The sequence below is a fragment of the Elgaria multicarinata genome, chromosome 14 (genome assembly GCF_023053635.1).
Source record: "Elgaria multicarinata webbii isolate HBS135686 ecotype San Diego chromosome 14, rElgMul1.1.pri, whole genome shotgun sequence".
In the NCBI taxonomy this organism is placed as follows: domain Eukaryota; kingdom Metazoa; phylum Chordata; class Lepidosauria; order Squamata; family Anguidae; genus Elgaria; species Elgaria multicarinata.
Genome location: NC_086184.1, coordinates 32721865 through 32747268, shown reverse-complemented (window position 1 = coordinate 32747268; position 25404 = coordinate 32721865). Strand labels below are relative to the sequence as shown.

At 46.9% G+C, this 25404-nt stretch overlaps 1 protein-coding gene across 1 annotated transcript; it reads right to left on the bottom strand.

Annotated features, from left to right (window-relative positions):
- Nucleotides 1-796: 796 nt before the first annotated feature.
- USB1 (U6 snRNA biogenesis phosphodiesterase 1) lies at nucleotides 797-20924 on the bottom strand. Its single transcript, XM_063141482.1, has 7 exons — nucleotides 20776-20924; nucleotides 18562-18722; nucleotides 14725-14908; nucleotides 13267-13320; nucleotides 11511-11616; nucleotides 3875-3958; nucleotides 797-3190 (listed from the first exon to the last, which is right to left on the bottom strand). Exons 1-7 carry the CDS (start codon nucleotides 20922-20924, stop codon nucleotides 3086-3088), a joined length of 843 nt encoding a protein of 280 aa, XP_062997552.1. The 3' UTR covers nucleotides 797-3085.
- Between the last annotated feature and the right edge of the window lie 4480 nt (nucleotides 20925-25404).

Below are 25404 nucleotides of genomic sequence, written 5' to 3'. Positions count from 1 at the left end.
AATGGCTCCTTTGCTTCTGCGGTGGTTTCAGAGCCTTAACATTGTTCCTGGCAGCTGCCAGTCCTGAGCTTCAACAAAACGGATTCCCAGGTATGGTATCGGGAGTGAGGTCCATAATGCCAGGGCGCCAGCACATCTGGAACTCCTCTGTTACAGTCCCCAATCCTGCCAATAGACTGCTGTACCTGGAGTTGCCACTGCTATGCCCCACTAGAACCAGGGCCACAAGGGCTGCTACTGCCCACAGGTTCTGGCATTCCCACCAAGACACGGCTTTTAGGAACTTCTGAGAAATCAATATAAAGTAGAATAACTTGGTGAAAAGCTTCCACCGTGCAGCTAAGCACAGGCAGGCTACAGTAACCTTATTTCTCAACTCTTCCAAATGCAAATTGTACTCACATTTAATTCCTGGCCTTTTGTTTATTTGACTATCAAACTAGTCCTGGACTTTGTCCCCAGTTGGGTAAATATTCAACAGCAGCTTCCGCTGCATAGTTATGGACCTACTGTATGTGGTTCAATGAAAATTCTGTTTCCTTATTTTGCCATTTAGATTCAGTTCTGAGTTGGGTTTATACTATTTTCTGCCACAAAATATACTGTCCCCGTCCCATTAAAACAGCTCTACAGGATCAAACCCAAGATGTATCTATTCCAGGATTCTGTTTCTCATAGAGGCCAAACAACAAGGTATGACAACATGAGCCCTTTCTTGCAACTAGGATTCATAGGAATGTTCCCCCTGAACCTAGAAAACAAACACAAATAGGGAACCCCCAAACAGACAAGCAAAAAAAGACAATGGGTTTAATGAAGAAAAACAAACATATCCATTGTAGTCCAATATCAGTGTTTCTTTAAGATGACCCAATAATAAATACTAGCATTTAATTAAGTATATTGAATAAATTGATAAACTGAAAGCAAATAAATCACCAGGCGCATATGGCATCCATCTTCGAGTTCTCCAAGAATTCAAAGATAAAATTGCAGATCTTCTAACTCAAATATGCAACATGTCCCTAAGATCAACATCTCTACCACAAGACTGGTTAGGCCTCATCTTGAGTATTGCGTCCAGTTCTGGGCACCACACTTCAAGAGGGATGCAGACAAGCTGGAGCATGTTCAGAGGAGGGCAACCAGCAAGATCAGGGGTCTGGAAATAAAGCCCTATGAAGAGAGACTGAAAGAACGGGGCATGTTTAGCCTGGAGAAGAGAAGACTGAGGGGAGACATGAGAGCACTCTTCAAATACTTAAAAGGTTGTCACACAGAGGAGGGCCAGGATCTCTTCTCGATCCTCCCAGAGTGCAGGACATGGAATCATGGGCTCAAGTTACAGGAAGCCGGATTCCAGCTGGACATCAGGAAAAACTTCCTGACTGTTAGAGCAGTACGACGGTGGAATCAGTTACCTAGGGAGGTTGTGGGCTCTCCCACACTAGAGGCCTTCAAGAGGCAGCTGGACAGCCATCTGTCAGGGATGCTTTAGGGTGAATTCCTGCATTGAGCAGGGGGTTGGACTTGATGGCCTTATAGGACCCTTTCAACTCTACCATGCTTTGATTCTTTGACTGAAAGATGGCCAATGTAACACCAATTTTTACAAATGGGATCCAGTGGAGATCCATAAAATTATAGGCCGGTTAACTTAATGTCTGTTCTGGGTTAATTGGTTGAAAGTATTATTAAAGACAAAATTAGTAAGCATATAGAGGGACAAGGCCTGCTGAAAAAGAATCAACATGGCTTCCTCAAAGGAAAGTCCTGTGTCACTAACCATTTAGTTTTTTGAGAGTATCAATAAACATGTAGACAAAGGTGGAGGAGACGGCTATCAATGGCTACTAGTCCTGATGGCTATGTGCTACCTCAAAGGCAGTAATCCTATATACGCCAGTGGCTGGGGAACATGGGCAGGATGTTGCTCTTGCACCCGTGTGCTATTTGTGGGTCCCTGGCCGACAGCTGGTTGGCCCCTGTGCGTACAGAGTACTGGACCAGATGGACCCTTGGTCTGATCCAGCATCAGGGCTCTTCTTATGTTCATATGGAGTCAACCTAATGTTTTTCTTTACCATAGTTGGGTGAACAGTCTTTGGGTAAGGCATCAGGGGATGGCACTAAATTAAAGTGTTGCATACTTTTGCAGAGTCACAGTGACATAGTGGGGTCTAGGCACTCTCGTCACTTCTGAGAAAAAGATGCAAAGAAAAGAGGCCTTTCTTCCTAGAGAGAGCAGCAAGCAGCTCCAATCTAGCTACATTAACAGGGAACTTTGCAATGGCCATTGGTTCTTACTGCTGCCTCTTCAATACACTTAAGCCTCTTTAGCAGTCATGGTTTCCCCTAGAAAACGTTGGAACTGTGGCCTTATGAGTATCTCAGAATTCTCTTCCCCTGTAAGCATCTTATGGGATTGGGGAGAGTGCGGGGGGGGGGGGGGGGGGAGAGAGACAGGGTGGTTAAACCTATATATGGCAGCAGCTCAGAACATTGTGGCCTTCCCGAGCCACCGCTGCCCCCTGGTGTTTATCTGAAAGACTGACAGTAACAGGTTTTGTGGCTTTTGAAGCAGTCAATGAAATAACCTCTGTACTTTTATTTCTCATTGTAACTGTTCTTAGCTAACAGAAACTGCCTGACGACCAGGCAGCTTTACTGCTCTCAACTCGAGTGGTGCTCTTGTGGGGCACCATCCGCTTTAGGGAGAGGCAGGATTCCAAAGCTCCTAATTGGAAGATTGTCTCCCTCCAGGTCAGGTCCTGGAGATCTTGCTCCACCTCCACAGGATCAGAGCATCACTTTCATCTGCGCCCCACATTTCCACATGCCGCAGCTCGCCCAGCAATCCCATTAGCATGAAACGGTGGTTGGCAATGCAGCACCAGCAGATGTTGTAGAGCAGCCCAACACGGCTCATAGCTGCAAAGGCAAAACCACCCATGGGGGAGGCTGCTGCTGCCCCACTGTCGAGTCTGGGCCTCCAGCGGTGGGTGGTGTTTGACCATTCCTTTCATCCTGGGTGAAAGGACTAATAATGCCCATAATCAGTCAGTACGCCGCTGTTCTGGGGCTCTTAACGCAGAGGGAAGGAGAAAAACTTCTTGCCAGACTTGCAACGAACTTCAGCCCCAGGGATTCGCAGAAGATACGAAGAGTCCTCAAACCCATCCACAATCTCCTGAAAAACACCAAGGAGCGGAGAGTCTAGTCATTCAGAACCCCGGGGTCTGACCTGCCCAGGAGCATTTAGGGGACAGACATGTGGGGTTTGTCCGTAGGAGGGCTTTATACTCCCACTTTGGCAGATCTACTGTGCTATCAATGAGTTGCAGGCCCAATTCAAGGTGCTAGTTTGGACTTGCAAAGCCCTTCAGAACCAGAGCCCTGCATTCGTCAGGGAAGACCTTCTCCTATACATGCCTCCCTGCCCCCTGCTCCATCTTCCATCCTTTACAGGACTAAGAAGGTGCGTAGAGGGCCGTCGCGATTGTGACACCCTCTTTGGAACTCCCTACTGAAAAAGGGTACAAAGCAACCAAGAAAGCTTTTCGTCACAAGTTGCTGCCTTGAACGCTTCTACAAGATGAAATGGGATCTCAGGGAATGCTATGAGCCAGACTTCCCCAGTGTAGTGCCTTCCAGATGTTCTGGACCACAACTCCCAAGATTCCTGACCATTGGCCATGGTGGCCGGGGATGATGGGAGTTGAAGCCCATAGCATCTTGAGGGCAATAGGTTGGGGAAGGCTATTCTAAGCAAGCCCATGCATGAACGTACACCCATTCCAACTTTCAAAGCCAGCGGATTCCTTAAAACCCTAGGTTCACTCCAGAACTAGCTGAAGATACTCAAGCTGGTTACCTGCAGCTCCAGAAGACACCGGCCTTCGAGTTCTTTAGAGAGGTTCCCAACACACCATGCAAGGCTGAGATGGAATGATGGATTCTGGATAGAAGCAGGAAGAACCAGATGCCTTGAATCAGAGCAGGTTGCACCAACTCGGCAAGGCACCACTGCCCACCCAACATCTGAGGACTTCTGACATTCATTATCACTGACCATTAACTTTCTTCCATGAGATGGGGCCCTTGGACAAGGGCTGAGAGGTTTTGTGGTAGTGGCCATGTTTTTGTTGTGATGTCTGTGGACATATCAAATGGGGATTGGAGAAGAGGTTTAGTGTATCGTGCTATGTTTCAGCATATATGAGGGCCAGCTCAAGCAGGACATCCCAGGAGAGTATCTAAAATGTTTGTCATGGGGAAATTTCCAGAATTCTGACTTATGGGGATTGAGCTGCTCATTGGTGCTCTTCCCCACTACTGAGGCAGCTAAACAAACCAGGCAAGGTTTGTTTCACATGTTGTTTGAATTGGAATTCCTGGCCTGTCACTCCACTGACAGACCAGAATCGCAAGCCAGGATTTGTTGTTTGCTTATGATTCCTAGCTTGCCCCCAAACAAGCCAGGATTCCCAGTTTAGAAACACAGTAAACAAACCCTTTCTGGTTTGTTCAGTGGTCACTATAGTGGGGAAACATGATGTGGAAGTGAATGGGCTGCATGCACCAGCGCACAGCTAATTCACAATACTTCATTCTGGCTTATCATGTCATGAGAACACAGTCACGGAATGTAATTGGGCAGTCACGTGGGCTTTTAGCAAAGCTCTGTAAGAAGGATATAACGTTGCTGCCAGATCTTTTTGGGACCAGTGAAGTATTTAGGTGTAAATTCTTTTCTGTATGGAAAAGTAAACTTTAAAGATGCCTTTAATAAAGGAGGCAATGAAACCACCCCAAATAGGAAGCTGTAAACTTTTCATAGAGACCATATTGTGGGCACCACCACAAAATGCCTACTCAGCGGATCATCGCTTTGGCGTCGACCTGTTGCCTCTACAGATCTTCGGCTGCATCTTATTCAGCAAAAACATTTGTTTCATGCCTATTGGGTACTGCAACATCTCTTTAATAAGGGATCATCTAATTTGGCTAATTGCTCATCTTTTAAATATATATTTGGGCAATGTCCAGTATTTGCTTTTTGAGGGGAGGAGGCTATTACACAGATAAAGTTTGTACTGGAACAGTCGTTAACATTCACTGATGTACATGCTCGTTTAAATTATATACCTGCTTCATTTAACAAATGGTCAGCATAAATGGATTCTCTGCACCCTTTTGACAGCTAAAAGACTGACATTACAGCATTGGGAAGATCAACACATCTCCTATAAAGCAATGGAATGAGGTCACTACAAGGCTTTCAGTATTTGAACAGGTGGCATATAGACACCACCTTCAACTAGATACTTATTTGGATATTTGGTCCACTGTGATTGAAACTCATGTTTAATTGATAGAAAGGTGTATGCGTTTCATTCAAATCCATGTATGTAGGTTTAAAAAAATGAAAAGAATAAAAAAATTAAATACTTTTTTAAAAAATGGGTTCCCATGGGCACCGCATTGGGGACTCATTCACAGGCGCGCTGCCGCCCCCCCTCCAGTTTAAAATATAAAGTACAATCTCAGAAGATAATCTATATCCCATTACATAGTTTATCTTTGAGAGAAACCTGGATATCTTCTTGTTAATAAGAATCTGGAATGTCAGAAACTGCCATTGATCTACCTAGCACAGTACCAACTGGTAGCGGCTCTCCAGGAATGCAGGCAGGGATCCTTCCCAGACCTACCTGAAGATGACTAGGACGACAGGTATACACTTCTGGCCAAATGGAAGGCGACAGCCCCCTCCCTTTTCGTGAGCTGGAATTTCAACTTGCTTTTTAGTCCTCTGCCCCACCTGTGAGAGGTAAACTGCACTGGCCTCTGCAGGGACCGAGCGCCTGCTAGGCGTGCACTAGGACCCAGGTTCAATGCCCGGCAGCATCTCCAGCTGGAACTAGGAAATACTTGTGCCTGAAACCTTGGAGATCTGCTACCAGTTAATGCTAGCAATTAGGGGTGTGCACGGACCCCCCGCTCCGCCCCGCGGGCCGATCCGAAAATTTTGGATCGGCCCGCTCCACTCCGCTCCGCCTATACTCCGCTCCTCTTTGCTGCGGAGCTCCGGCTCCGAATTGGAGCTCTGCAGTGGAGGGGAGTGGAGCCAGGTAAGGCCAGGAGAGGAGGGCGGGAGGTTTACCGGGCCCTGCCACCTTCGCCACCCGTGCGGCGACGGCGGCAGAGCCCGGTAAGGGACCAAGGGGGAGGAGGGCCTTACTGTAGATTAGTGACCCAGTTAGACAAGTATGTGTCAAGTAGGCTAGACATTGTTAGTGAGAAAAGAATAAGATGGGAGCATGTGAATACCCAGAATCTCAAATCCTGTCTGAAATCAAATGAGGGAATAGCCCTGGGAAATCTGATATGTGCTCTGGATACAAACATTGAGTCTGTGCTGTCTGCATACCAAACAATTTGTTCACAAATTAAACCCTGGTTACTAAAAAGGGACAGTAGAAATGGTCTGAGGAATATAAAAAGTACTTGGTTTGATGCAGATTGTAGAGTTTCAAGGAATAGACTGAGAAAACAAATGAGGATTGCTCGTGATACCTTGGACAATGAAGCACATGTACTTATGCTTAAACTTAGGCGAAATTATAAGAAATTACTCATAGATAAGAAAATTAATTATTATGCAAAAAGTTGGTCAGAGTTGAAACAGGCGGCCAGAAACAAAAATTCAGCAAGTTTTTGGCGTATGGTATCTGCCAGATTTAGAACAGACAATTATAGTGTAGAGATTCCTGTATCTGCTAAAGTATGGGAAGACTTTTATTTCGAACTATTTAGGGATAAGGCAAACGGGGAAGGAATAAATGTTGCAGAAGACATTGATGCCATTCCCAAATGGCCTCCAATTTTAAAACAAGAAATAAAGCCTCTCATTCTCATGTTAAAGAATAATAAGGCTCCTGGAGAAGATTTTTTGCCGCCAGAACTTTTTAAAGACAATGTTGACTGGTGGGCTTCTGTTCTTGCAGGCCTCTACACTCATATAAGTAATACTGGTCGTATACCTAATGGATGGAAACTTAGCATAGTAATTCCCTTATTTAAAAAAGGTGATCGCAGAGACCCCAGTAACTATAGACCTATCAGTTTAATAGATATCCCTGCAAAAATCTATGCCAGATTCTTATACCAAAAATTAGAGGAGTGGGCGGAACAAAATGCTATTTTGGTAGAAGAGCAGGCAGGTTTTAGGCAGGGAAGGTCTGTTATTGATAATTGTTTCACACTATCTCATTTGATATCTAAATACACCTCAAAGGGTGGACAGCTCTTCACAGCATTCATCGATTTAACTGCAGCCTTTGATTCAATTAATAGAAGTCTTCTCTGGGATAAGTTGGCTAAAACAAACATTGATCAGAGACTCCTTTTTCTTATAAAGATCCTCTATACAGATACCCGTTTAAAGGTTAGAACAGGGGTAAACCAAGCTTTAACAAACGACATTCCCACAAGTAAAGGAGTTCGTCAGGGTTGTATTCTTGCGCCATTCCTCTTCAATTTCTATGTTAATGATGTAGTTTCCGCACTACATAGTCAAGAGCTTCATATGCCAAGGATACTGGATAAATCGTTGAATATCCTCCTTTATGCGGATGATATGATTTTGTTTTCTACCACACAGGTTGGTTTGCGGAGGCTTCTGAGAAAATTTAGTTTATATTGCAGGGAAAATGATTTAACAATTAATGGTAAGAAATCAAAAGTGTTAGTCTTTGGAAAGAAAAAGAAGCGATATAAGTGGGTTTTGGATTCTAATGAAATTGACCAGGTGGATTCATTTATCTATCTTGGCTTAGAGTTTACTTCCTCAGGTTCTTGGGCACTGCAGTTAAAAAGAAACGAACTAAAGGCAACGGTGTGTGCAAAATCCTTGAACAAGCTCTTGAATTATTTTTTTTTATTTATTTATTTAAGGATTTTTATGCCGCCATTCAGCCAAAAAAGGCTCTCATGGCGGCTTACAAAAGTATTTCTTGACAGTCCCTGCCCACAGGCTTACAATCTAAAAGACATGACACAAAAGGAAAGGGGATTGGGAGGGAGGAGGAGGAGGAGGGGGAAAAGGAAAGCAAACTCAGGCACTACAATCTTAGTTGGAAAGTTCAGCAGTTACAGGTGACAGCAGGAGGGAGGGGGCTCTCAGCTGGAGCTGGACCCAGGCACGGTGGAGAGGTGCCTGGCTGCTGCTTCCTCCCTCACTGGTGGCCTCTCCAGAGACAGTTGACAGCAGGAGGGAGGGGGCTCTCAGCTGGAGCTGGACCCAGGCACGGTGGAGAAGTGCCTGGCTGCTGCTTCCTCCCTCACTGATGGCCTCTGCAGTGTCAGTTGGTAGCATGAGGGAGGGGGCTCTCAGCTGGAGCTGGACCCAGGCCCGGTGGAGAGGTGCCTGGCTGCTGCTTCCTCCCTCACTGGTGGCCTCTGCAGTGTCAGTTGGTAGCAGGAGGGAGGGGGCTCTCAGCTGGAGCTGGACCCAGGCCCGGCGGAGAGGTGCCTGGCTGCCGCCCCCTCCCTCACTGATGGCCTCTGCAGTGTCAGTTGGTAGCAGGAGGGAGGGGGCTCTCAGCTGGAGCTGGACCCAGGCACGGTGGAGAAGTGCCTGGCTGCTGCTTCCTCCCTCACTGATGGCCTCTGCAGTGTCAGTTGACAGCAGGAGGGAGGGGGCTCTCAGCTGGAGCTGGACCCAGGCTATAGACATCCTGGTTCTCTTTTGCCAGTAATTAATGTGTACAAGGCTAAAGTGTTGCCGATAATAATTTATGGGGCTGAAATCTGGGGCTTTTCTAAAAGTAGGGAAATAGAAAGGGTCCAAAACCGTTTCTTTCGTATGATTCTAGGGGTTGCATTTGCCTGTCCAGCATACGTGCTTAGATCGGAATTAGGTATCTTGGCTGTTTTAGACCAAATACATTGTAGGCTATTTAATTATTGGTTCAAGCTAGTTTCGATGAATGAAGCCAGGCTTCCAAAGATGTGTCTTCTCGAGCAGATGGCCAAACCTTTAAAAACTTCCTGGCTTTATAAATTTAGTAAGATGCTACCAAACTATGGCTTTAGTCTGCAGGCACTTAGCATTTCAAACACCAATATAAGAAATGCCATTAAACTCAGGATTTCAGATATTAGAAGGCAGTCTGATATAGCGGCAGTGTCAAAATCAAGGGCCATGAAATGGCTAGCCAAAACAAAATTCCATTTCAAAGAAGAAAAATATTTGTTTTTTGTTATGAAACGGGCCCATCGAGTAGCCTTTACCCGGCTTCGATTCGAGCTGATGGACACAATGATGTTACAGGGTAGATTCCAAGGTATTCCATCGAAAGATAGACTATGTATATGTGGCAACCCTGAAATTGAAGATTTAACTCACTATTTACTTGAATGTTGTTTATATTCAAAATGTAGAGAACATTATCTATCTATGTTTTTAATACGCATGAGAGACTGGTCAGCCAAGGATAAATTGGCCTTTCTCCTACGCGGTTCTAACTATTTTGTGACCCAGAGGGTTGCTCTCTTCGCTCTTAAAGCAGCCAGTATAAGGAAAAAAGAATTAGAAAAAATGGATTAATTAATAAGTTTTTATCAAATGTTGCAATATATGTGGGGTTTTATTAACTGTTAGTCATATATAATGTATTAATTATGAACTGTATATTGTTTTAGAATTTTAAATCATAAATTTTAAGTATTTGTTTGTTTTTAATAATATGTGATTTTTTTGAAATGGTCAGTAGACTTATTCAATAAAGGTATTCAGGTAAGGGAGAGGAGGGCGGAGGGGTTACCGGGCCCTGCCGCTGTCGCCGCATGGGCGACAGCGACAGCGGCAGGGCCCGGTAAACCCCACTTACCTTTCCGGCGGAGCTCCGGATCGAGGCGAAGGATCCGCCTTCACCTCGATCCTCTTTGCCACGCTCCGCCGGCCCCCCAATCCTCTTCGCCTCCGCCTTAAGGGCAGGCGAAGCCCCCCGCTCCGCTTCTAATTCGCCGGTCCAATTAGAAGCGGAGCACATCCCTACTAGCAATACTGGCCTAGATGGACCAAGGGGTTTATATTTATTAAAACATTTGTATCCTGCCTAATATCATTGGGAACTTAGGGCGGCATACAGATAAACCGAACACTAGGACAGACCTGCGTTGCTGGCCAAATGGATAAGGCAGCTTCCTACGTTCCACCCCAGAATCCCAAAATATTTTGCCTCATGACTTACATATGTTGCAGGGCTGGCTGCAAAGATACACAGGAAAAAGCGCAAGAGTGCCTTTGAGAAAGCAAGTAACACCCTGTGGAACTCCCTCCTTCTAGAAACCTGCCAGAGTCTGAACAGGTTCAAAAGCACTGTTAATGAGTGTAGCACTGTGCCAAAAATTTCTCCCAGATTTTTCGACCATTCTCATTCAATTTGATAGAAAAGGAATTGCTTTTGAAAAGAAATTCAGAGGGTAAGAACATTTCATGGAACTTCTCATGGATTGGATTTGGGGTTCTTGTGCCTGCCTTACTTATTATAATGTGGCCGAGGAGTTTACATGAGTGTCCTGTCCTTCACTGCACATTTATCTCTCCAGCAGCCTGTAGCCACCACAGCTTCCCAAATTTCAATAAAGCCTGGGGGAAGACGTCATGAGGAGGTGCAGACAGCCTGGGAGGCTGCAGAGCAACAGACAGACAGAGGTGTCATAGAAAGAAAACACACACTGTGCCCTCATTTGCCTCCCAGCGATTAGGTAAGCTCAAAAACACCACAAGAAATTCAAAGAAAGCTATGAAGTGCTCTGAGAATGGGGCAGAAAAAAATGGAAGCCTGTTCCAAGGGGAAAGAAAACTTTCAGGAAATTGGAGGGCAGCTTTTGACAGAGCACTAGCTCCACCGCTTCCGTGGACCCAGACACAACGCCGTCCCCTTATACCTGCATTGTAGAGGGTGCAAAATGGGGGCCAGGCTGTCAAGATGGTCGTTGTTGTTGCCTCCTGCAGTAACATCTCTCTCTCTCTCTCTCTCTCTCTCTCTCTCTCTCTCTCTCTCTCACACACACACACACACACACACACACACACACACACACTCTCTCTCCAGAACAAAAAGAAAGAAGCTGGGCTGCGACCCTTTGCCAATGGTGAGTTTTACTTGTGGGATTCTGTGGCAGAATTTCTGCTCCCCGTGGAGAAATGCAGTGAAAGGGTCCCTGCAATTTCTTTGCCCAAAAGTAGGGTGGAGAAGTGTGCAAGGTCATTTGTGCACAGCTTTACTGTTAATACCTTTGGGGGGAGGAATAAAACTTGGAGGTGGGGATTAAATATATACTTTGACAGGTTATTATGTACATTTTAAATATACTGCCACCGCCATCCCGCAGTATATTAAGTATACTGCCACCGCCATCCCACAGCCTTCATTACTGTGCACCAGTGACTTTTGCAACACACCCCACTCCCTACCTGAAAACATGTAAAGCCTAACCTTGTAGAAAGGTGTCAGATTAAAATCCTCCATAACTCTGTCCACTTCGGAAATCAACTCCAAGAACTGAGAATGGCCAGTAGAAACCTCCAAGCCAATGAAGGTCCTGCAGGAACAGTTTAATAGACTCTCAGAACAACTCTACAGGGTTAATGCAAAGGAGGCCACCACAAGTGCTTCCTTTGCCCCAGAATAATAACAAACAAAAAAATCAAAATAAACAAAACAAGCGCAACGTATTTCAAATGATTGAAAAACACAGGAAGTGAACTGCCTATCACTTGCTCTGTGTGTCCTCTTGGCAGTGATGACAACACACTCCCATTCTGCTGTGACCAATGAGAAGCCATAATATGCCATAATAAGTGGAACAGGATCCTAGCTACAGCTCTAAAGGGTGAAAGCAGCCTGTGTGTTCATTTGAACAGAGTATAAATTTACAATCTCAACGGCTATAGACAGAAGTCTGAAAATGTAGGTAAAGTTTGGGAGTTGGGTAAAGTTTGCTGAGGCTCCTGGTACTTGTCTTCCTTCCTCAAAAAATGCACTCTAGTGTTCATAGAATCATAGAATAGCAGAGTTGGAAGGGGCCTACAAGGCCATCGAGTCCAACCCCCTGCTCAATGCAGGAATTCACCCTAAAGCATCCCTGACAGATGGTTGTCCAGCTGCCTCTTGAATGCCTCTAGTGTGGGAGAGCCCACAACCTCCCTAGGTAACTGATTCCATTGTCGAACTGCTCTAACAGTCAGGAAGTTTTTCCTGATGTCCAGCTGGAATCTGGCTTCCTGTAACTTTGGTCCGTGTTCTGTGCTCTGGGAGGATCGAGAAGAGATCCTGGCCCTCCTCTGTGTGACAACCTTTTAAGTATTTGAAGAGTGCTATCATGTCTCCCCTCAATCTTCTCTTCTCCAGGCTAAACATGCCCAGTTCTTTCAGTCTCTCTTCATAGGGCTTTGTTTCCAGACCCCTGATCATCCTGGTTGCCCTCCTCTGAACACGCTCCAGCTTGTCTGCGTCCTTCTTGAATTGTGGAGCCCAGAACTGGACGCAATACTCTAGATGAGGCCTAACCAGGGCCGAATAGAGAGGAACCAGTACCTCACGTGATTTGGAAGCTATACTTCTATTAATGCAGCCCAAAATAGCATTGGCCTTTCTTGCAGCCATATTGCACTGTTGGCTCATATTCAGCTTGTGATCTACAACAATTCCAAGATCCTTCTCGTTTGTAGTATTGCTGAGCCAAGTATCCCCCATCTTGTAACTGTGCATTTGGTTTCTATTTCCTAAATGTAAACTTGGCATTTATCCCTATTAAATTTCATTCTGTTGTTTTCAGCCCAGCACTCCAGCCTATCAAGATCACTTTGAAGTTTGTTTCTGTCTTCCAGGGTATTAGCTATTCCACCCAATTTGGTGTCATCTGCAAATTTGATCAGCGTTCCCTGCACCTCCTCGTCCAAATCATTAATAAAGATTTTGAAGAGCACTGGGCCCAGGACTGAGCCCTGCGGCACCCCACTCGTTGCCTCTCCCCAGTTTGAGAAGGTTCCATTGATAGGTACTCTTTGAGTCCGATTCTGTAGCCAACTGTTCTCTTCCTCCTCTGCCAATCACTTCCTTGCATAAATATTCGGCTCATGCAAATGAACCAATGTTATTCAAAACTACTCCACTGACATTTTTATTCCCAGTACTTGATGCAGAACTGCCCACTGCTATTTGAGGGGCAAACCCATAGTCACTCACTCACCTGGTTTGGGCCTGGTTGGTATAAACCTTCACTTGGTCTGCTTTGCAGATGAACCTGAAACATAGGAGAGAATCCATCTAATCCGGGAAGACTGAAAAGAGACACTGGAGAGGGGAGACCACCAGGGTACGGATGCCAACGACTTAGAGCAGAAGCCAGTTCCCCCCAACCCCCTTTCTGAAAGGTTGAAGTGCCTCCCCTAATGCCTAGTTATTGGCTGTAAGACCTTTAAGATAAAATGTACTGGTATTTCTTGCATTTTTTACTCCAACCCTTTTGCCTGATTCCACCCACTTCTCTTTCAGACCTGTTCACCACTGGAACGTGGCCACAGAGAACTTCTCCAAAACTGAATCCAGCCCTGAGGCTGAAAGAGGTGTCCGTCCGTCCCCGTCCTCCCCCACCCCCGCACACATACTCATGCTGTAGAGGGAAAGTCTACTCCAGCCTGGAACCTTCAGCCATCACAGCTGGGCATCCAGGCTAGGCATGTCAACGAATCTATTGTCTCCGATGTATTGTCTTTCAGTCTATTGACCTCCTCTACCCCTCCCTGATAACTCTTTCAAAATTGACAATCTTACCTCAAGGTGAGAGCCTCAGAACTGCTCACCAAGTAATATTTTATGATATTTAGCTTTCCTGTTTCTGTCCTGGAAAGCACAATTATAAGAGACTTTTACTTTGTTTAACCTTACGCTTTTAGAAAGCCTTTTCAAGCTCTGTCCTCTCCCCGAAATATTGTGTCAGAACGGAGAGGGGAAAAGCTACCTTTTGCCTCAGAAAGGGATGCAGGGAAAGGTCTGCCATTCCAGTTCAGCTTTATCAAATCCTGTGACTTGAACACCTTTGTGTCACCTCTGTGAGGTCCTTTGTTTACCTCTTTGGCAGAATTGCAAAAGAACTGGCAAAGATACGCTCCCCTTGTCCATATGCTATAGAAGCACCACTTCCTCCCCACTCCCATCGGAGAGAGACCTGCTCTCCCTCTTCCTTCCTTCAGCTCTTTGCAGCCCCAATATTTGCTCCTTTCCCTATGCACGTTTTTTCACATTCTCCATTCTCAAGCTGTTCCCTGCAATCCTGCCAGGTTACTTTGAAATTGCTTTCTTCCCTACTCTATTTTATTTAATTTATTACTGCATTTATATCCCACCTTTTTTCCTCCAAGGAACCCAAGGGTACATAATCCTCCTCCTCTCCATTTTATTCTCACAACAACCCTGTGAGGTAGGTTGGGCTGAGAGTGTGTGACTGGCCCAAAGTCACCCAGTGGGTTTCCATGGCCGAGTGGGGACTAGAACCCAGATCTCTCGACTCCCAGTCCAACACTTTAGCCACTACACCACACTGGCTCTGCTTGTGAGGCTGCTTGCTGCTTTAATTAAAACTGTGTTGATCCATTCCTCTTGGCATCATTTGGTACATATGCAATCTGCAGATCCAGAAAACTCTTACCTGTGGAAGGACGACAGGTGTTCCTTCAGAGACTGGACAAAAGGGTTTATCCAGTGATAGCGCAGGACCACCCCCTGAGAGAGGCTGATGTGGAACTCCGTCATTGCAGTCAGCACAGGCACATATGTGCGAGCGTGCAAGAGGAGAAGTTGCAGCAGGTCCAGGAAGTCCTCTTGAGCCTCATCTATTCAGAAAAACAGAATGGGTTACAGACCTTGGTTGAATCTCAACTAGATGGCCCTGGGCAAGTCACTGTTTTCAGAGTCTCAGCTATCTACTGCAAAATGAGAATTACAGGGAAGCTGTGAACAAGGAAAAAAAGACTGGAATGTAATTTCCACATTGTCCCAGACCCACAAGCAAAGGCCCCAAGCTGTGCTACTGAGAAAACTACTTTTTTGCACAAACTGAAAAATAGTATAGTAAAGGCTAAAAAGTGCAAACCAGGAAGCCTCCTGTTCAAATCTTGCCTCTGCCCTGAACTCACTTGGTAACCTTAGACAAGCCATCTCTTCCTAGGCTTGGTATGCATTTTGAGTCACTCTTCCCAAACCGATACACACCCAAAACATCACCATCCTTTAGTATTTGCACTTCGCCAAATTTTGTGATGCAGTTCTCCAACTTAAAGTATACAAAGGGAAGAGTGCACAAAAACAAATATATTAATGAAAATATCATTTTTCATACTTACTTTTCAAAAACATTGTTAAGCATATCCAAAATAGGATGGAATGAACTTGAGTTTAAAAAATTAGAAACTAAGAGGCTTGATAGATTTGTCCATTCCTAGATATGGAGCATCGTCCAAGCAACACTGATATTGTCGTCAATTTTTTTTTTAAAAAAAGGACTCTAAAGCTTTTGGTTTGCTTCGCTTTGGCTTTTTCATTGCTGTTTTATTGTTGCAGCTGTGTTTGGTGTTTGTTTTTTATTCTGCCTCTTTTTTTCGATTAGAAATTTCATTGCTGTTTTATTGTTTCTTTTATATTAGCTGTTTTATTTTTGTTGTTAGCCACTCTGGAAATATTTAAAATTGAAAAGTAAGATAATTTATTTGATCATTGTGGAGGAAGAATGGCAGTTACCCAAACTTCCTGAGAGGTAGGCAGGGATCACAAAGAGCCCGTAAGCTGCCACCATCCCTGGTTCATCCACTCCACTCAGAGTCAGGGGCTCCTTGGACCTCCCAGATACAACTGGGGCCGCTAAAACATAGGTGGGAGCTGGCACCCTCTGGTTTGGTCTGCAAGCCCAAAATGAGGAGAGTGTGACAGAGCACATGCTTTGCTGGTTTTATTGTTTTAATTGCTATTTTATTGCTTTTAATATTTTATGTATTTTATTGTAAGCTGCCTTGTGAGGGCTTTGCCCTGAAAGGCGACCAAGAAATGTTTTAAATAAATAAAATAAAATAAATGCAGAAGGTCCCAGGTTCGACCCCCAGCTTCTTCAGGTAGGGTGAAGAAAGAAACTTGCCTGAAACCCTGGGGAGCCGCTACTTGTTAGTGTTGACAATATTGGGTTAGATCAGCCTTCCTCAACCTGGGGCGCTCCAGATGTGTTGGACTACAACTCCCAGAATGCCCCAGCCAGCTCTGCTGGCTGGGGCATTCTGGGAGATGCAGTCCAACACATCTGGCGCGCCCCAGGTTGAGGAAGGCTGGTTTAGATGGACCAGTGGCCTGACTCAGTATAAGCCAGCTTCCTATGTTCCTTTGTTGTATGGAAGCAAGTCACTCAGCCAAAAGGCATTGAGGTTAGCACTGAGATTTCCCTGAAAGGAGGAACACGCAATTCTAGAGGTAGATAGGTAGTTTATTAAGATGAAGGAAAGAAAGGAAAAGTTATACAGAGAATCTTTGGTATAATATCCCAAGCAAAATAGCAAGCCCTAACTGAACCTATTCTATACATTACCAAACTAAGGATCTCCCACAACACTGGGCACAGCGCTTGGCCCTGGCTTGGGCTCCAAACTACAGTGATCCCCAAGTCCTTCTGTCTAACCTAATCACTTGATCTCCCTGCTTTCAGTTGCCTCTTCTTAGTCTGGTAATGCATAAGCAGTTCATTCCAGAAGCACAGGTGTCCAGAAATCCATTTCCCACTACCCCATCAGCACACACACCCTTCCCCCAAACTCTTCACTTGGCTGTGAATTAGAGGTGAAACAGGGGTCTCTTGACTCTTCCAAATCTCAGCACAAATGAAATCTTGCTTCCTGCTCAATCCCTCTTGGGGAGGGGCTAGTGATTAGCTCACAGGCTGTAAGCCAAGACTTGTGGGCCTTGTCAGCAAGTCAGTTGTTGCATTCTCTGGAGTGTAATTCTTTGCAAACCAGGCTGCCCCTGAAATCTGGAAGGATAACGTATCTTGGAAATCATTCGGTGGTTTGTTAACACAAGCATGGCCCTAGACTTTGAAACATCCATCATTATATATACCAGGGGTGGGGAACCTTTTTGCTATTACAAGCACTTGATTCATGGAAGACGTCAACAGAGGGCAGAGCCAGAGTTGATGGTGAGTGGAGTTTGCAGCATTGCATAATTCTATCCCTGTCACCCCACCTCTTTACTACATGGTGTGGTGTGCAGGGCTTCTTCCTCTTCCTCCCTCCACTAGGGGACATACAGAGGGCTCCTTTCCATCATCCCTCCCCACCACTTGTAGAAAGCTTCCCCCTCTCCATTCATTTCAGGTCCTGCCCCTCCCACCCCCACACAAACACTACCCTCTACTCTCCCTATGGACTCTCCTGACCCCCTAGATCACTACAGGGCTCCCCTCTTTCCCCAGGGCTCACTGTGTAGCAGTCATGTCTCCATCTCCTTGTCTACCTCTACCACACACACACACAGCGGACAAGGAAGCAATTCCCAGAGGGGTGGTCCAGAGAGCCAGAAGACACTGTAGGCCATGTGAGAAATATACTAGCAGCACACTCAATTCACATGCAAGAGAGAGATATCAGTCGACCTACGAAAATCACAACTTCTACAGAAGCACAAAAAAACTTTAGAAAAAATCCTAAGCCAGGGTGGTGGTGGTGAGAGATGCAACAAAACCCCAATTAAGACTGAGCATGCTCAGCAATCATTGAATGAAAACTGATTGGTGTGGGGGAAACAGAAAATCAGGGGAGGGGGCATCAGCACAGGGAGTGGAATGGAGTGTCCTGGAAGAGGGCATGCTGAGCAGGGATGCTTCGCACTGCAACATTTTTTCGCAAGTTCACTTGTTCCCTCTATTTCCAGTGCTGAGTCTGTGAGTGCCATTCCATTGCTTATGTAGCCAAAAGAGCACAATCCAAGCACAAGAGGGAGATATCACGAGTCTTCAGGAAACCCAAATCACAAAATATTTTTCTAGGAAAAAAAAAGCGGGGATCTCCAAAAACAGCTCAATGAGGCAGAGCTTGCTCAATGTTTAAGGGGGAGGGGGATGAAAAACTATGTGGGATGGGAGTATCACGGAGAAGGACACGGCAACATGACTAACTGAAAAGGAGTACTCCATACTGCAACATTTTGTTGCATGTTCCACCTGTTCTTTCTGAACATGACAGCAGTTATATGATCTCCACTGCTGCTGAGACAAGTTATTCTCCCTCCTTACTATGAATGTGTTCTAATGGGGGCACTTCTAGAGAGCTGTGCATTACTTCTACAATCAGTTTGTGTCAGTGGACATGTGTCTGTTAAGGATGTTCTGTCAGCCACAGACAGACTTGAAAGTGTTGCTTTGGCCACCTCCCTCCTTCTGATCAATGGAATAGTATTCTGCAGCCATATGAAGTATGGAACTGGAAGGTAGAGAGCTGAAGGGACTTACAAGGCACGTAGACGTGCGTTGCCCAGTTGCCTCGCTCATGGGGGAAGGTTCGCAGGCGGCCTCCATGTTTGCTGCTATCATCCACCACCATCTCTTTCTCCTCCTGGTCTCTGAACATACTTAGCACACTGTCTGGTATAGGAAGTCGAGGAGCTGTTACGCTGCAAAAGAGATGAAGAGAGAATTCCCCTCTAAATATTCTTCTCTCAAGAGAAATGGATCAGCTGATTCTTGGCTCCTGGACATTGCACTCAACTTGCTGATGCAATGACAGCCATAGCATACCAGTCGTATACAATGATGGTGAAAATGTGCAAAGTCAATACAAGAGAATTAGCGATCAGATGCTGGAAGCTATCGTTGGCAAGGGAAAGCTGTGTAGCCAGTGCAAGATAGAGAGCTGCAGAGAGATTCTTTCTGCCTATAGAGTCCATAAATAAGTGAGTCTGAGGGGGAAAGGGCAGAAAAAGGGAAAGGGCCCTTCTACCCCCACTCCTAGAACTGAAAAGAAACTGCCTAATCCTGGTTCCACAACCAGCAGGTTCATAATGACAAGTGAAAAGGTGCCACAGCTCAGTTGCAGGTAGTGATGTGGGTTTTCAGGAAAACGGTGAATTGGAAAAATTAGCCTATGTAATTTAGGCTAGTTTTCTGATGTCCTATAGGGTGATCTAATTTAGCATATTTATTTTACTTTTATCTAGTAAAAACAAAGCTAAAAAAAGCACCACCATGTTAATTGTTGTCCCAATGCACCTCAAGTATTTGACCTGAAATATTTGAGGAGAAAATATAGCACACATAATGTGACTGAAATAGTGTACTGTATTTTTTTATTATTGGAATACTTGTAAAAACTTAAAGACAATAGTATATATTTTGCTTTACATTGTTTACATTTAAGAGGTGTTGAAAACTGCTAACTAAAGATGGAATTCTACGCATGTTTAGACAGAAAAAAGTCCTACAACGCTCAGCATTTCCTAGCCAGCCATGCTATGATGGCTGAGGAACGCTGGGAATTGTAGGACATTTTCCTGTTTAAACATGCATAGAATTGCACTTCCATAAATTTTAGCACTCCAAAGAACCATGCATGATATGCTGATAACCACTTATCTACAATTTTGAAACTGCCAAGTTTGCCTAACATTGTATTTGCAATTGACATCTGTTTATTGTTACGAATGAACTTATGAAATGGAAACATTTCCACAGAAAAATAAAGCACTGGTAAAAACTTCTGCCCCACATCGCTGATTGTAGAGGCCCGTTTTGCTGGCAGAAAGCCAGTCGTTCGCAGTTCCAGCTAGAAGGACAGACTGGGATGGGAAGGGGCAGAGAGGGAAAAAAGAAGAGAGCTTCTACTGGGCTCCTTTAACGGACAGTGATTTGGCTCAGCAGAAGGCAGCTTGCCTCTGTTCAGATTCAGGCACAGGGCCTGCCAGTTCTTAGTCTGGTGGTAGCCTTACAGGCAGGCAACCCGGTGCCCTCAAGATGTTTTGGACTATGACTTTCCCCAGCCCCTACCAGCAAGGCCAATGGCCAGATGTTATGGGAGTTGTAGTTGTTGCCTAGCCCTTCCTTAAACTATCCCTTGCCCCAGCAAGGTGCACCTTGGAACGCTCTTTACGAGGCCCCGCCCTAAGGGAAGTAGCACAGGGGGAGGCAGGGGCTGTGCCACATCCAGGAGGAGACCTCTCCGGGGCAGGGGCTGTGCCACATCCAGGAGGAGACCTCTCGAGGGCTACAGGATGCCCCTGGGGGCTTCGGGGGGCAACTGTGGGCCAGCAGCTCGGACAGGCCAGGGGGGCTTCCAAGCGAGGCGGCGCCCCTGCCCTGCCCTGCCCCATCCACGGAGTATGACACGGGGGTGGGGGAGAGGCGTCCACACGAGGCCGTCTTCCACGCGTGGCCCTCCCGTGCTCTTCCGGCACGAGGTCCCTGCACGACGTGCGTGGATCGCTGGCGCTGGGAGCCCTCGGAGGGCCTTGCTGGCCGCGCCACGGAGCCCTCGAAGCGGCCTTTCCCCGACCTGGCGCCCTCCAGATGTGCCGGACTACAACTCCCATCACGCCCCACCCAGCCCGGCACGCGGGAGGGGGGTGATAGAGGGGTTCAGTCCGGGTCGGGGAAAGGGTGGCTGAAGTCCCCACCCCACCCCCGGCAGCTCTCGGAGCCGCCTCAGGGAAGGAAGGGGCTGGCGGGGCCCACCTGGCGAGGGCCGAGCGGCAACGGCCTGAGGGGGCGTCCGCGCCGCCGCCGCCCTCACGGGCGGCGCTGGCGGCTCCGTCGCGCTGGGCGCTGCCGCTCTCGTCTTCCGAACCGGAGCTGCTGTAGCTCACCAGCGCCGCCCCGCTCATGGCCGTCCGAAGGAGGAGGACGACGACGAAGGCGGCGGCGGCGCCTCAGAAAAACAGGGCCGCGGGCGCCTGCGCAGAAACGCCGCTCCCGGCGGCCCCCGCGCTCTTAGAAGCGGAGCGGGGGGGGCGAGTGCCGAGGCGCGGCCCCGGAGACGCACGAAGCGCAGAGCCGAAGCCTTTCCCGGCTGTGGGTCCCCGTCTCCTTCCGGGGCGGAAGGAAGAGTTGCCTTTGGCACCGCCTCCTCCAATCTGGTTCCCTCCGGAGGCGTTGGACTACAGCTCCCGCCTTGCACGGCCTTGACTGGGAGTGACGGGAGCTGTAGTCCAACACCCCTGCAGGGAGCCAGGTTGGGGAGTTGTCATAATCCAACGCCTCCGGAGGGTTGGCCGAAATGGGGGTGATGGGAGTTGTAGTCCGACACACCGCAGGGCACCAGACTGGGGGAGGCGCCCCAGAGAACAGTGGGGCGGGGGAAGAAACCCGCGGATTCCAGCACAAATGTGATGATAGGGAAGCAGCGACTCCACCTGGGCGGGGGCGGCCGAGAGGCACCCGGGCCAGGCGCCTCCTTCCGCGTGAAGAATGAGCGAGCGAGCGAGCGGGCCGCCCTGCCCTGCCCTGCCTTGTCCTTCCCGCCTGCCCTGCCCTGCCCGCCTGCCCTGCCCGCCTGCCCTGCCTTGTCCTTCCCGCCTGCCCTGCCCTGCCCTGCCTGCCCACCCAGGCCGAGGCGCATGCTCCTCCCCCAGCAGGAGCACGGAGCGGCGCTGCCCATGCGAGCGGCGGGGGGGCTGCGTGGGCCAGACGACACGGCAGGCGCCAGGCTGCAGCCGCCAACGCCTCCCTCCCTCCCGCGACACACCGACGGAGGCGTCGCAGCCTCCCGCCATCCGCAGCCTCCCCGCTGTGCTGGACTGCGACGTTTTCTCGTTACATGTATTCGTATCCCGCCTTTTGCCCAATACTGGGCCTCCCGGTGGCCCTACTGGGCCCGTCCTTCCCAGGCCCTACTGGGCCTCTCCTTTGGCTTTCCACGCACAGGCACCCCGCCGCCGAGCCACCCGGTGGCTGCTGCTCCACCTCCTCCTGCTCCTCCCAGTGCTCCTTCGCCTTCTCTGCACTGCAAGCGCTCAGGCTGCGCAAGTGGGGTGGGTGTTGCGGCCTCCAGGCAGCATGGGAGGGAGGGCTGATGTAGAGAAGAGGCAACAAGGCCAGCTGAGATGCCGAACTAATACGGGTGGGGTGAGTTAGGGTCATGCCAGGGGCAGAAATGGGGCAAACGGGGGCTGGTTGCAGTTGGCCCCGGCAGTAGCAGACCTCAGGTCCATGCAGCCCTCCTACTGATTAGCTCAGGTGTTGGCGTCTGTGGCTGAAAGAAAGAGTGGCTAAGGACACACCCATAACATAATCCGTGATACTGGGGGTACCCTTGCATCCATCTCTGTCATTGGAGGCCCAAGGGGCCACTGTGGCTCGGACAGCCTTCCACCAGCTTCAACGGCTACACCCTTTACGGCCTCTCGGGGATAGGGATACCTTGGCCAGGGCGGAACAGGCGCTAGTAACCTCAAGGCTGGATTACCGCAACACATTCTGTGTGAGGCTGCCTTCAAGGTTGGTCCGAAAGCTGGAGCTACTGCCAAACGCAGCAGCTTAGCTGTTGTTAGGAGCTGTCCCCTTTTCAACAGGGAACTGCACTAGCTGCCTATCCGTTACTGGGCCAGGTGTAAGGTTATGTTACTGGTCTATAAAGCTTAAAACAGTTTGCGGCCAGTTTATTTGAAAGAGGACCTTCTCCCTTACCAGCCTGCCTAGCTACTGAGGTCACTGGATGACACACTCCTGGTGATTCAGGAGTTGTAAAGGTTTAGTGTCCTGGCAAATTCCTCTCTGGAATTCCCTCACTTGATGCCAGGTAGGCACCAGCATTGCTCTATTTTTTGACATCTGCTAAAAAGATTCTTATTTAAACAAGCTTTACCTGAGTGAAAGACAAGCCACAGTTTTAGTGGTACAATTTGATTTTATATATATATTTTCTTTTGTATTTTGACTTTTAAAATTATTGTTCACTGCTTAGGATATTTTTTCAGATGTTGCAAATAAATCCAAATTATTTTAAAACTTAGAGATTCACATGGATTGCTGTTTCAACAGATTAAACTTGGTAAAAGCTATCCATGTGACTTGGTGAAAGCTGTCCTTTAAATGTTAAAATGGTTAGGATTTATTTATTTTATAAATCACTCTGCATCTCAAAAAAACAACACCACACCATTTCATTTAAGTACCAACCTGTGTGAAAAAATAGAAGCCGCCTCAAAATAGGAAGAGCTGGAGAACTGGGGGCGCAGAAATAATAGGAGATTTTGTGGTTACCAGAGCAGGCCTAAGAACAAGATGCCAAATGCTTCATTCAAAACTGGGTGAAGGCCACTGACCTCAGCTCCCCACAACAAACTTTTGGGACCACCATCTCTGCTCCACCAGAGCCCAAATAGAAATCTTCAGAGAGACAATGGCATAGACTCTGGTCACCAAAAAGTGGGGCAAATCTGGTGATCTTTTCTATATCCAACATGAATTTAAAATATAATGAGTGCCACTCATATAGGGTGGAGGAAAGAAAAAATGGAGTGCGGGGTGGGGGTCACAGAACTTTGGAAAAAAATCATTTCCCCCAATTTTTCCAAAAAAAATTGTGTAGATTTGTGTATGTTTTCCCCATTCTCTGTCTACCCCTGCTTATTTAAATGGGATGGAGATGGCAGGGACTTGAGAGGTGCAAGGTCCCAAGGTGGGGGGAGGGCACTGGTGGTGCTAGTGAGGACAATTTTGGCAGATGCCGGACAGGATGGCTTTGAAGAGGGCTCTTTCATTTGCCAATAATAATAATAATAATAATAATAATAATAATAATAATAATAATCAACCTCTTAGTCACAAAGGGGTAATCTCTTAACCAAGAAGGGCTAGGGCTCAAACTAGCTAGAAGCGACACCACCAAATCAGGAAGCTTTGATCCTAATCCCAAATGGTCCAGGGCTTATTTAGAAGGAAATGTGCACTTGGAATACTCAATGCAACACTCTTTCGTACCACCACATCCAGAGTTGAATCCTCTAGATCAGCCTTCCTCAACCTGGGGCACTCCAGATGTGTTGGACTACAACTCCCAGAATGCCCCAGCCAGCTGCTGGGGCATTCTGGGAGATGCAGTCCAACACATCTGGAGCTCCCCAGGTTGAAGAAGGCTGATCTAGATTCTAGAAGATTTGAGATTAGGAGCAAGGCTTCCTGATCCAATGTTCCGGCTTGAAGCAGTAATTCTAAATGTACTTGCTAAAAGTCCTAAGAACAAAGTTTGACTTGCTTCTGAGTAGAAATGTTTAGGATTATTCATTTATTAATATAATAAAGTATTTTTATCCTGCTCCTCAGCCAAAAAGTCTCCCAGAGCAGCCTACAAACAATAAATTAAACAAGAAGGTCTGTGCCTGTATGCTTACAATCTAAGAAGACACAAACACAAGGAAAAACAGATAGGGAGAAAAAGGGAAAATATCTAAAGACTTCCAGCAGGGCTGGTGAAATGTCCCGGCTTCCACTCTCATTTGTGTGGGTTGCTGTTTGTTTTGCAGAGGGAGTAAGTGATGTATCTGGGGAAGGATTTTGGCCAAGAGTGTGCAAATGACAGGATCTCTGGCCTGGAAGCATATGCTGTGGTTATAGTACAGTAAGTATAATGTGCCCTGCACATGGTCAAAGATTTTTGTCATTATTTCTTGCATGCTGAAATAAGTTGCCTTATACCAAGTAAGTTCATATCATCACTATTATCTAGTCTTGATTGGCCATTGCTTTTCTGAATAATGATTGATCCTTTAAAAACAGAGTAGGAATTGAATCTGGGACTTTCTGCATGCCAAGCACATGATCTACCACCAAGCTATGGCACCCACCTTCCTATGTTTCAGGACTGCAGTTCAATGCAGAGTGTGAATGTGTGTGTGCGTGCACCCACCCACAGACCTCTCTTTTGATGGCAGGCCTGCTCTTGGCACTGTCCTAGTCTTTATTATTATTGTTCCAATGTTGTTCTCTACAAACTTTTCAGTCATCAGTTGCCCTCCTTTAGTTCATAATACATAGTTTCTGCCCCACGTAATATCCAAGTCAAGCACTCATAACCATTTGGGCTGCTCCCACTCTGATCCTGGCTGCAACATAACGTTTCCATAGCAGACCTCAGCCTCCCTGCTTAGGTCATATAAAAAGGAGTCAATGGGTTTCACATGACTCTGAACATGCAGACGATGTGACTTCACTATTGTTAGTCTCCCCCCTTCCCTTCTCGCGATTTGCTTTTCATAACATCTCATCAGATGAAGAGATCTGGAGATCTCAGAACCTTGCTCATTTGGGGTGTGCATGACCTTTTGGTTGGACTAGTAAAGGCATCGCACCAATAAGAATTTAGAA